General features: G+C 39.0%; 1 protein-coding gene across 1 annotated transcript in view; it reads left to right on the top strand.

Moving 5' to 3' along the window:
• Nucleotides 1-13,291, top strand: part of dock3 (dedicator of cytokinesis 3) — a 721,249-nt gene that overhangs the window by 579,858 nt on the left and 128,100 nt on the right. Inside the window, exons 34-35 of the mRNA XM_060835046.1 lie at nucleotides 3,557-3,583; nucleotides 3,702-3,797. Of these exons, the coding sequence (XP_060691029.1) occupies nucleotides 3,557-3,583; nucleotides 3,702-3,797 (123 nt within the window). The remainder of the gene's footprint in view (nucleotides 1-3,556; nucleotides 3,584-3,701; nucleotides 3,798-13,291) is intronic.

Here is a 13,291-nt window from a genome sequence, read left to right as displayed (position 1 = left end):
GTATCGCTCATTACATTAGAGCCAGTCTCAATACCAGAAACTGAAATGGGGATAGCCACAGAAGACTCCTGCACTACCTGCCTACCTCTCTTACCTTTCCTGGAGTTAACCCATCTATGTGACTGCATCAGTGACTTTCCCCCCCCCGCCTTCCTCTAACTGCCATTCATCGCATCCCCTTGCTCTTGCACATTCCTCACTGCCTCTCCAACCCATCCATTCGATCTGATAAGATTCGCAACCAACGGCATTTATTACAAGTATAATCCTCAGTAACCCGTAAACTCTTCCTAAACTTCCACATCCGACAGGAAGAGCATACCACTCTACTCAGGGCCATTTTTGCTTCTTTCAATCTACAAACCCAGAAAAGAGCACTGTCTTATTCCTCTATAAAACACAGCTCCATTATATAGCTTATATTTTAAATTTAATCAAGAGACATAACTCAATAAAACATATAATCAAGAAAAAAATCCACTCTACTCCCTACTGCAGACTTATTTTAAGGCTGTGCTTAAAACCACTTATCTGCTTCTGTGCTGTGACCGCTCCCCAATTAGAAAACAAACTTAATTATGTACAATGATAATATGTCCTTGTGTAAACCTCTGAATAGTTATAGACCAGTCAGCTAAACCTTGATGCCAATTATGTATTATTTGGGAAAATGTTCTGAGAAACGGTATAAATTGTGTGTTAAAATTACATAAGTTAATTAATGATAGTCATGATTTGGAGATGCCAGTGTTGGACTGGGGTGTAAAAATCGCACAACACCAGGTTATAGTCCAACAGGTTTAATTGGAAGCACACTAGCTTTCAGAGCGACACTCCTATCACCTGATGGAGCGTTGCTCTGAAAGCTAGTGTGCTTCCAATTAAATCTGTTGGACTATAACCTGGCGTTGAATGATAATCATAGTCAGTAATCAAGATCTGCAGCACAGAAAAAGGCCCTATAGCCCATCAAGTCCATGCCATTCAAAAACAACCACTGAACTAGTTTAATCCCATTTTCCAAAACTTGGCCAAAAGCCTTGTATGTCTTGGTATCACAAGTGCATATCTAAATACTACTTAAATATTGTGAGGGTTTCTGCTTCTACCATCCTTACAGGCAGTAAGTTCCAGATTCCCACCCCTATTTTAGTGAAAATATTTTTCCTCACATCTCCTCTAAACCATCTACTCTTCACCTGAAATCTATGCATGTTGTCTTGATGCTTCCATCAACATGCAAGGTTTATTCTTGTCTAGCCTATTTATATCCCTCACCATTATATACATCTTAATTATGTCAACATGGATTTGTTAAGGAAAAGTTGTCTGGCTAGCTTGATTTAATTTTTTGAGGAGGTAACAAGTGTGAGATTAGTATATTTGATTCATCAGTTCGTGCATAGCTTTTGACAAGTTGCCACATGGTAGACTGGTCAGAGAAGTAATACCCATGTGACCCAAGGAAAAGTAACAAGTTGAATCCAAAATTGGTTCAGTGACAAGAAACAAAGGATCAAAGTTTTTTAAATTTTTTTTAGATTAGATTGTTTTAGATTATCTACAGTATGGAAACAGGCCCTTCAGCCCAACAAGTCCACACCGACCCTCCGAAGAGTAACCCACCCAGACCCATTCCCCTATCCTATATTTATGCCTGACTAATGCACAAAACACTATGGGCAATTTGGTATGGCCAATTCACCTAGCCTGCACAACTTTGGACTGTGGGAGGAAATCAGAGCACCCATAGGAAAGCCATGCAGACATGGGGAGAATGTGCAACCTCCATGCAAGCAGTTGCCCAAGGCTAGAATATAACCCGTGAGACAGCAGTGCTAACTACTGTGCTGCCGTGCCATATAAAGGAAGTAGTAATGGAAGCTTGTCAAAAAGGTACAATGATATTGTAAACTACATATCAATTGGAAAAGTCAGATAGGCAAAGATTGTGTAAGGGTGAGTTTAACCTTCTATTTTCTCTTAGACCAGATGAGGCTGAAGTTTCTTTGTTTAAACATTCATACATGTTAAGAAATTGACATGCAGCTGAAATTTTTATCACAAGGTCAAATATTTTATCCTAATTTTACAGACAACAAGCTTCCAATTGAGTATTCCTACAAATAATAACTTCCAATCAAATTGTTACACTTTGCTCACTCCTATCTCTACTCAAACATTTTCATATAGTTCACATTCCAAGCTAATGTATGTGATTACATTAACCAATCGTATTTGAACTAATACACATGGTTGTATTATCCAGTCATATCATTACGTTTTTGCAGTATGTGTTTATGATTACCAGTAAACCGACATTGTCTGTTTTTCCTTTCAGCCCCTCCTAATGCCTGCACTGTCAATTTGTCCTCACAGGTAGTCTAGATAAGTAGTTCCTGGAACATTTTTGGGATAATTTCTTAGAACAACATGTTGCAGTGCCAATCATAAATCAGACAGGATTATGAGACAGGATTAATTAATGACCTCACAATTATGGCATCCTTGGTAGCAACAATCATAATATGACTGAATTTTACATTCAATTTGTGTGAGAGAGAGGAATGGAATGTTACAATTTTATTCTTGGTTCAGGGTAATTATAAAGATTTTGAAGCAGAGCTAGCTAAAGTGAACTGGCAAATTGGTCGAGGGATCTGTCAATAGAAATGTAGTGAAAATGTTCAAGGGGATATTTCAGAATACACAAAATATTAAGAACAAGGAGCAGGAGTAAGCAATTCAGCCATTTGAGCCTGCTACATGATTTAATTCGATCATGGTTGATCTCATCTCAGTCTCAATTCCATTTTACTAGCTGCTCCCCATAATCCTTTATACGATGACTAATTGAAAGTTTTTCTATCTGATCCTTAAATTTATTCCGTGCTCCAGCATGTGATTTTGTCAAAGAAATGTTAAAGACTTTTGGGATTAAACTAGAAGAGTTGTGGTACAATACACTCATGAAGATGTTTTGGGTTAAACAGGATGTTTCAGCCGAGAAACATTCTATGAAGATGTTGGTGCAAGTTCTTTCTAGAGTGAGTGGGATCACGTTCTTTCATGTTTTGTATCTATATCTGGCTAGTCTGAGCTTTTATGAAAGTAGGTGACATTCCTGGAAAAATGTATCTAAAAGAGAGTTGACAAGCTATAACATCCAAATGCTATATTTTAGTTAATTATTCCATTCAGTTCTGAGTTGAAGGTGATTCAAATCTGACATTATACATACACCAGAGGGACATGAAAACCATCAGCTTTAGTCTCCAACCTTTCAGGACTTAAATACAAAAAGTAACAGTGTTTAATTTTTCTGTTTACACTGATGGCTGAATAATGAATTTCACCAGTAAAGTGCTCCTTCTACTGCACTTGACTTTCCAATGGTGGGATGACTTTATTTGTCAAGGTCACTATGATCAACTTTAAGCATTGTAGGTATTTCTTGACTCAGTGCTGGTATGTGTAAACTCATAGTTTTAACATCATGCAGTACTAATGTGATTAATATCCTTGTCTTTGCTTAATTTTTGCTGCCTGGAAATAGCACCCAGCTCTTTGGGCCTTATCCTAGGTAAGATTAAAACACCCAAGATTTTTTTAAAATGTTACCAAAATGATAGCAGGCTGTGCTTGGGGAGGTTTGCTGCAGAAGGGAACGTTCACAACTTTCTTTTTGCTTGTACTCACAGTTTATTAGAGAAGATTGAACAAGAAACATGGAGAGAAACTGGTGTTTCTTTCGTATTGTCAGTAACTCGCCTCATGGAGAGACTGCTGGACTACAGGTAGATGTCTGTCTGTGGTTGCGGTGCTAGGGAGAGAAATTCATGTTTGTGAAATCTAACTACAACAATGCTTACATACTGCTTAATTCTTTATTTTATGATCAAGTTGATATGCTACAGTCTTGCCTCCTGACAAGACTCCTGTCCTGTCTTTGTTTCCCATGATTCAAAAGAGCCTTCTTTGGGGATGCAAGGCTCCTATACCCTGACAGTCTGGTGGTGACTTTCACTTTGATACTTCTGAGTGGTCTGCTAAACCAATTCAGAAGGCAATTAAAGTCATCAGCCATTAATGTAGAACACTAATCAGATATAGACCAGAAGAGGAAAGGGGTTTCTTTCCCTTAAAGTACATTCATGAACTAGTTCAGTTTTAAAAAGAAACTGACAACTTCATAGCCACTCTTAGTAGTTCCATCAGTAGCACCATTTTTTAAAAATTTCCAATCTTATTTCTGACTTCAAAACTGCTATGATAGGATTTGAACATATGCTCTATAGGTTACCAATCCTAAATAAATAAGCCACAATATCACAATACCCTGTAGGGCTTTGATATTTATCCCGATGAATAATGTTACACTACTCTGTGTGTTACTTACAAAACAGAGGGATTGCTAAAGCATTGTTGCAAGTCTATCAGTGAGATGTATTTCCATGTAAAATCTGTCACTATTTCTCCCTTGACAAACTTTCTCCAAGTATTTAGATAATTATCATCAATAGACACAAAACCACCCAGTAAAGGACATCCAAGTCTTGACTTCCAGTACATAGTGAAATAAATAGCTTGTGCTGAAAGATACATCTCTTCAGGGTTTTTCTCCATCTTTGTCCAGTGGTATTTCTGAGTGGAAAGCCAGTTTGTACCAACATCACTAAGGAGAGCATTGAATAAGGTTCTGAATTAACATCCCATGCCAGAGACTTCAACACAGAATCTAGGTTTAACTCTTCAGTGTATTACTGAAGAAGTGTTGCACTGTTAGATGGTTGTCTTTCAATTGAGACATTCAACTAAGGCACCTTAGGTCCTCTCAAGTGAACGTAAAAGGTCTTATGGCTTCAGAGCAAGATGGTTCTCCCTGGTGTTCCTAGCAAACATTTATTTCCCAACCAACGTACTGAAACTATTCAATACATTGGTTTTGTTGGATTTTTCTGCACAAATTTCCTCATGCATCTTCTACATTACAACGGTGACACTATATTAGAAGAACTTAATTAGTTATGAAATGCCTTGGGATGTCTAAAGACTATGAAATTAGCTAAATAAATATAAGTCTTCCTTTAGTTCATTGCTGCTCTTCTGGAGGTCAGAAAACCTTGAATACATCTCAATTTTCAACCTAGTATTGTAACAAAATTTCCAACCCCATTACTTCAGGAGCAAATTGCATGAAAGAAATAGCAAGTATCTCAGCAAGTAAAAGAGCTTTCTTTCCTACCAATAATCAAGTGAGTAAAAATGTCAGAATGTATCCAAGTGAAAGAGTTCCCTCCTGTTAAGCCAAAGAGCACCTTGAAAGCTGCAGTTATCCCTTGACTCAGGGAAAGAAAAAAAGAACTGAAACAGAAAACTGAGAATTAAATATTTAAGTATATTCAACATTTAGTATAGAATAGACTCTTATTGTCACATGTATGCCATTGTAGAAGTACAGTGAAAATCTTTTCCAATGGCTGTCTCTTATGGTGCCATCTTATGTACAAGTATCTAGGTACAAATCTTGGACACAACAGAGGAATAAAAAGAAGTTTTAAAAAATAAGTTAGTAATAAGGCGTCATTAAAGGATTGACATTACAGTAAGGTAAAAAAAATTCAAATTAACATTACATTGTAGCAGCTCAGCACAGGGCTTCCGCATGTGGTCTGACCGCCTGCACCAGAAGCCAGTCCAGCAGCCATCCCTATTCCACTCCAGGCCTCCAGTCTGCTTTGTACCAGCTCCCAGCTGCTCCAAGGCAAGTTCAGAACTCCTCCCCTGTACCGGTCTCCACCGAGGGCGCACTACTTGCTCGCTGCTCCAGGATTTGCTCTGCTTGCACAGTTCAAAGGCTCATAGCCCACACTGTTCCAGGACTTGCTGCCCTTGCTTTTCCAGGGCTTGAAGGACAAATGAGAAGGAAAAGGAGGTGAGGTTGTACTGATTATATGAGATGGGGTCATTACATTATAAGGGAGAATATCTGATCAGAAGAACAATGTGTGGAATCTAAGTGGAACTGAGAAGCAGCATTGGATAGCAGACTTTGGTTAGAGTTATTAATAACCATCAAATAGTAATATGGAGCATAGTAAAGCCAGAGGATGAAATAGCATATGCAACACAGTACTCATGGGTAACTTAAACCTGCATATGGATTGAGTAAACTAATTGAGATGTTGTGGAGAATGAGTTTCTGGTGTTCTTAGTGAGTTTTCTAGAGTAGTGTGTTGAAAGGTCAACTAGAGGACAGGCTGTTTTGGATCTTGTATTATGTAATGAAAAGGGCTGATGAATAATCTTGCTGTAAAAGAACCTTGAGGGATGACTGACCACAATATGATAGGATTTTACATTATATTTAAATGTGAAGTAGTTCAATCTGAAGCAAGGATGTTCAGTTTGAATAGGGGAAATTATGAAAGCATGAGGTATTAGCTGAGCTGGATTAGGAAGATATATTAAAAGGCATAATTGGGCATAGGGAATGGACCGTACTGGTGACAGTGGTAAGTTGGGTAATAGTTAGGCATTCAAATCCTAATTTGAACTATCAGATTCTGAGGCCCGAGCTGCATCAACTGAGCTGAGCTGGCAGCTAATTCAAGAAACAACTGTCCAAATGTGAGACTTATGAATGTCAACATCTTGTGAGCAACATCACAGCCATATTTGACCCTGTTCACATATACATTCTAGTATGTCACTATTCAGTTATGATGAAAGGGATGTTTGGAAGGTAGGAACAGGATCAGATCATTCAACCTGTCGAACATACTCTAACATTTAATTCAATCATGGCTGATCAAACACTCCAATGCTTTTTACCCACGGCATCTCTGTAACCCTTTTATGCCATTTATAATCAAGAATATACTACTGTAGATATACTGAAAGACTGAGCCTTCACAACCATCTGGGTAGAGAATTCTCACTGTGCGTGTTTATGACAGCTGACCTATGTTTCCTCCAAAATTTCCTCAGCACGCATGCATCTTGATTGTAATCCTGCTGCATGACTTCCGTTCCCAGAAACAATGAATTTAGAGAATGTACATACTCTCAACAGGATTTGCCAGCTATGCTCCAGCTGGGCTATCATTACAGGTAAAATACGTTTTGTGATGGCAGTGCAAACAAATAAATTCCAGAAACAGATGTGTGAAACCAGTATATTACATGACTCTAAATATAAGAGACAATTCAGCCTGTCATGTCCATACAGACTGTCTGCAAGAGCAGTCCATGTAGTACCGCTCCTTTATAGACCTGCAGTTTTCTTTCTTCAGCTGCCTATCTGATAAGTCTTTGTAGGGCAAATAATAATTGTGGGGAACACTACCACAACCCACATCCAATATCTGAGCAACACAAACTGACCAGGGACCCCAGAAATAAATCATACTACAGAGGTGACCTCCCACTTGTCCACATTTTAAAGCATCCATCAACATTCTGGAATTTCCAGAAGCACGGATCTAGAGGCTGACCTGCATGAACTGTGGCAGAGTGATGTCACACTGTCACACAAGGTAAAGCAATAAGGATCAGGAAATCTAAAAAGAAAACAAAAAATGTACAACTTCCACAGGAAAACAATTTTTGTTCAAACAAACTTGCCTTATATGTCAACAAAGTATATTGATAAATAAAGGTGGGAATTTAGTGTGACACTGCACAATGATGTACAGTAAATCCAAGGATAGTTTTCCCTTGAATAGCTTTCTTCAGACAAAGAAAATTGATGACCTGAAGGCCACTTTGAAAGCTGAACCATCATTTTTATGTAAACCAACAATAAAAGATTTGCACTAAAGCATCACTTTGCATTTGGTGCCATTTAGCAAAATACAAGAAATCATTCACAGACAGAATTAAAGAAGCAATGACTGTGGCCACTGACTCTTTATTAAAAGATTTTGAGAAGAAAGAAGAAATAATAATAGCAATCCAGAGCATGTCATTTGATGTTCCCACAATAGCAAGGCAAGTGGACTCTTTGTCTAAAGACGTCTTTCAGTAACTACAGGGGGATCTGGAAGGACTGTGAATGCTTCTCACTGTGGTTTGATGAATCCATACATAACAGACACAGCCCAGATGATTGTGTTTAAGGACATAACTAAAGTGGATCATCTCATTCTTTTGCCCATTGAAGAGACAATAAGAGGTAAGGATAGCTACAATACATTCAAAAGAGATGTGTTTGAGAAAAACATTCCAGTCAAGAAACTGGTTTCCATCATAATTGATGCTGCACCAGCCATGCTTTGGCAGAAGAACAGGCTTTGTTATATTTTGCAGAAATTATCCTGATTTGTCAATTACCAATGTATAATCCACCAGAAAGCATTGGTAAGTAAAATCATGAGCTTTTCTAATTTAATGAGAGTTGTTAAGATTGTAAACTTGATGCTGCCTGCAGTGAAGTAATCCTCTATGCTGTTGTGACATGATTAAGTCACAGGAAGGTCCGGCAAAAGTTTTTAGATTCTGTAGCTGATATTGTCACTTTTCAAAATCAACCAATGAAATGTGGAGTGAACTGTCAGACAACCTGTGTTTGCTCAGCTTCAGGCTCCTTATACACAAAGTGTCAAAACTGAACAATCGAAGTGCAAGCAGAGGACAAAGGCATAACACACGTGATCAGTCCTGTGAATGCATTCAGGTTGAAATTAGGTTTGTGATCTTCCAAATTAGAATATAGAACAGTACAGCACAGTACAGGTCTTTTGGCCCCCTAAGATCAGACTAACCTGTATGTACTGCATTGTACTATTTTCCATGTGCCTATCCAAGAGTCGTTTTAATGTCCCCAATGTATCTATCACTATTACCACTGTTAGCAGTGCATTCCATGCACCCACCACCCTCTGTAAAGAACCTACCTCTGACATTAGATTCCCTACAGTGTGGAAACAGGCCCTTCAGCCCAAGAAGTCCACACTGACCCTCCAAAGAGTAACCCATTCAGACGCATTTCCCTCTGTCTAATGCACCTAACACTATGGGCAATTTAGTATGGCCAATCCACCTGACCTGCACATCTTTGGACTTTGGGGGGAAACCAGAGCACCCGGAGGAAACCCACACAGACACTGGGAGAAATGTGCAAACTCCACACACAGACAGTCACCCGAGGCTGGAATCAAACCCAGGTCCATGGTGCTGTGAGGCTGCAGTGCTAACCACTGAGCCACCGTGCCGCCCCAAAAGTCTGATGCTTTACCGACATCTCCCTTAAACATTCCTGCAGTCACATTAAAATTATGCCCACTCATGATAGACATTTCCACTATGGGAAAAAGTCTCTTGCTATCCACTCTACCTGCGCCTGTCATCATCTTTCACACCTCTATCAAGTCACCTCTCATCCTATTTTGCTCCAATAAGAAAAACCTTAGCTCCCTCAGCCTTTCTTCATAAGACATGCCCTCTAGTCGAGGCAGCATCTTGGTAAATCTCCACTGCATCCTCTTTGAAGCTTCCACATCTTTCCTATAATGAGGCAACCAGAACTGAACACAATATTCCAAGTGTGGTCTAACCAGGGCTCTGTAGAGCTGCAGCATAACCTCACAGCTCTTAAATCTCTCTGCTCATGAAAGCCAACACACTAAACACCTTCTTGACAACCCGATCAACTTGAGTGGCAACTTTGAGGGATCTATGGACATGAACCCCAAGATCCTGCTGTTTCTCCACACTGCCAAGAATCATGCCTTTAACTCTGTATTCTGCATTCTAATTCAACCTTCCAAAGTGAATCACTTCACACTTTTCCAGGTTGAACTCCATCTGCCACTTATCAGCCCAGCTGTGCATCCTGTCAATGTCCCATTGCAATCTACAACAGCTCTCCACACTATCTACCAGTCTATCAACCTTCATGTCATCTGCAAACTTACTAACCCATCCTTCCACTTCTTCATCCAAGTCATTTATAAAAACCACAAACAACAAAAGTCCCAGAACCGATCCCTACAGAACATCACGGGTCACTAAGCCCCAGACTGAAATTTAAAAAACACTGCTACTCTTCCTGAGTCTGGAGTAAATACTTTTTTAAAAGAAAGAAAATGTGTTTTATCCAGAAAACCTGTGCGCACACCTGAGGACGTTAACACAGGAATTCAAGTGGCAATTTCAGGAATGAGACATGATGGAAAAAAGTGTCATGTTTGTCTCAGGTCCATTCTTCAAGATGACATTGATGGGTTGACTACTAAATTCCATTGCATATTTGACTTCCAAAGTAGTGGAGGTACCTGGAGCAAAGGATATGGGGCAAAAACAAGACAGGGTATTGAGTAGGATGATTTTCTGTGATCAAATTGAATGGTGCAGCAGACTCAAAAAACCAAATGGCCTATTCCTGTTCCTATTTTCTGTTTCTTGATGGAAATAATTACTATTCAAAATGATATTGAGCTGAAAGTCTGATAAGGGTCATTGACTTTTAGACTGGGATTCCTAGAAATAGAAAAGTACTCACTCAACATCCTCTGCTTTTCAAGTGAAAGTTTATTTTGACTCTACATTCCTCTGTGATACAGAACTATCTCAAATGAAGATAATCAAGTCCAAGTATCATATCTGTCTTGCCAATACTCATTTTATGGGCTGCATACAATTAGTAGTCTCAAACTACAACCCAGACTTCAAGGCACTGGCAGATAATGTGCAATAACTCACTTCACATTGAGACTTGGTGAGTAGAGGACAAAATTAGTAATTATATATACTTGGTTTTAGAGTTATATAGAACTAAAAATAAACTGTTTATTCTATGGTTTCCTCCGGGTTGATCCTGGATTGCACTTAAATTCAAGAAGTGATGTTATGCTTAAGAAGATTAGAGAACACTTGTGTAGAATTTAAAAGTAAGAGTGAGGCTCGTGAGGCTTTTAACTATATTGATTTAGATATTGAGCAGAGTAGGTCAGGAATAGTCCTTATATCAACAGTCCTGTTTAGAGAGTGCTACTTATACCCATGTCATTTGTATGAGGTAATCACAGGGGGATGATCATTCACCAAAAAAGAGGCAGACCAATTGCAAGCACAATTGACCAGTTGAACCCCTTGGGCTCTCCAACTAAATGATAGTTTTTGTTTATGTGTGATAATGAAACTCTCAAATTAGAGGATAGTTTAAGGAAGAATAGAACATGAAAATATTGAATATGGAGAATCACATGCTTAAGTTCTCATCCTTATGTGACCCAAAGAACATAAAACCTTAGTGACATGAATTTTTTCTTCATTCTGATGCAGCATATTTCATTATAATTTTTCTGGGTCCGGATAAGTGTTGTCTTCCCTCAGCTTCGAAATGATAAAATACAAAAGATTGCTAAAAGTACTGTGACTCCTGAAACATTGGTTCTTGCGAAGATAGTAGTTATAGGATTCCATTGTCAAATATTTGATTTGAGATTCTTCATGCTATTCATGTCATGTAAATATTCTTTCATTGTAGGATAGTACTCCTCAACAAGTATGCATGAGAAAAGGTTTTGGATTGACCTTGCTAGCTTGAAATAAGTTTCTGAAATTAATTTTGGTGGATGCAAGTCAGTAACTGATTGTTTTACAAAACAAATGCATGTATGAACAAATTGCTGAGGGACTTAGAGGAGGAGGTGGCTCGTTATTCTAGGTTTTATACCAGATACTGTATAGAGGTTTGTCTTTCAACTTATTTTGAAATTTTGGCTGCATATTTGAACTTTATTTATTTATTATTTGAATAGAGAGAAGGGAATCCATTAATTGTGTGACAATTGTAGTTAATAGCAGGTAAGCAGTAGACATTAACTGGGGATTCACTATAAATAAACACTGACTCAAGTTATGATTGGTGAATTTAGAAAGATGCAATATTGTGTAAATAAAAGTTTATAAAAGTGTTTTAAAAAGTATCTTTCAATCACTTTTTTAAATTCACTGGCAAGGCCTACATTTATTGTCCATCACTAATTGTCCTGGAGGAGTTGGCTGTGAGCTGCCTTCTTAAACCACTGCACCCCTTCAGACCAAGGGACACTAGTGGGGCTCTTAGGAAAATAATTCCAGACTTTTGACACAGCAACAATGAAGAATTTGGAATATAGTTCCAAGTCAAAATAATGTGTGACCAGGTGGGATAAGTTGTAGGTACTTCTGTCCTGGCTGCTCTTGTCTTTCTAGATAGAAGATTTGGAAGGTGTTGTTGAAGGACCCTTGATTAGAGATGCTACATTGCAAGTTGTAGATGCTGTGTGCTGCTGGCACTCGCCATCTGTGGTGAAGCAGATTAATGTTGATGGTAGTTTATGGGTGCCAGTCAAGTGGTTTGCTTTGTGGTGGATGGTGTCAACTATTGCTGGAGCTGCACTCATGCAGGCAAATGAAGAGTACTCCATCACACTCCTGGTTTATGCTTTGTAAATGGTGAACAGGGATTATGGAGACAGGGATGAGCTATTCACTGGAGATTTCCTAGCCTCTGACCAGTTCTTGGCTGGTCCAGGTTGGTTTCTGGGCAATAACGTCAGGATATTGACAGTGAAGACTCAAAAGTGGTGATGACGTTGAACATTAAGGAGCAATGGCTAGATTCTCTCTTATTAGAAATGGTCATTGCCCAGGACTCTTGTGGCACAATGTTACTTGCTACATCAGCCCAAGCCTGGATGTTGTCCAGGTCTAGCTGCATATAGACACAAATTGCATCAGTATCTAGGGAAGTTAGGAAGGAGGCTGGCAGAACACAGCAAGCCAGGCAGCATCAGGGCATGGAAAAGTTGACGTCTTCGGTGTAACTCTTCTTCAGGACCGGAGATGGGTATAAAGGGAGCTGCAGATAAAGGGGGTGGCAGGGGCAGGGTTGTGAAGTGAGGATAGGTGAAGACAGGTAGACTGGTTGGTCTGTGGGAGGAATGAATCTGGTTGGTGGTGGCAGGGAGCAGTGGAAGGGAGTATCTAAGGAGTCATGAATGGTGCTGAACACTATACAATCATCAACAACTGTTCCCACTTCTGACCTTATAATGGAAGCAAAGATATTTATATTGCACCTGAAGGCAGCTAAGGAATCTCAAACATTTTCTTTGTCATTTGTGATGAATGTCCCACTTATATCCAGTGTGAGTTTCAATCTGTAAATAATGATGGGTTGATTCGATTCGACATGGGGAAATCATTAGATTCATATCCATGTGTTCAAAGTGTGTGTGCTTCTTTTTTAAATACAAAGCTATTTTCCCTCAGCACCCACTATAAAACGTTAATCTGACTG

Source organism: Hemiscyllium ocellatum, chromosome 14 (assembly GCF_020745735.1).
Source record: "Hemiscyllium ocellatum isolate sHemOce1 chromosome 14, sHemOce1.pat.X.cur, whole genome shotgun sequence".
In the NCBI taxonomy this organism is placed as follows: domain Eukaryota; kingdom Metazoa; phylum Chordata; class Chondrichthyes; order Orectolobiformes; family Hemiscylliidae; genus Hemiscyllium; species Hemiscyllium ocellatum.
Note: the sequence above shows the minus strand (reverse complement) of the source record. Positions and strands in the feature narration are given on the sequence as shown.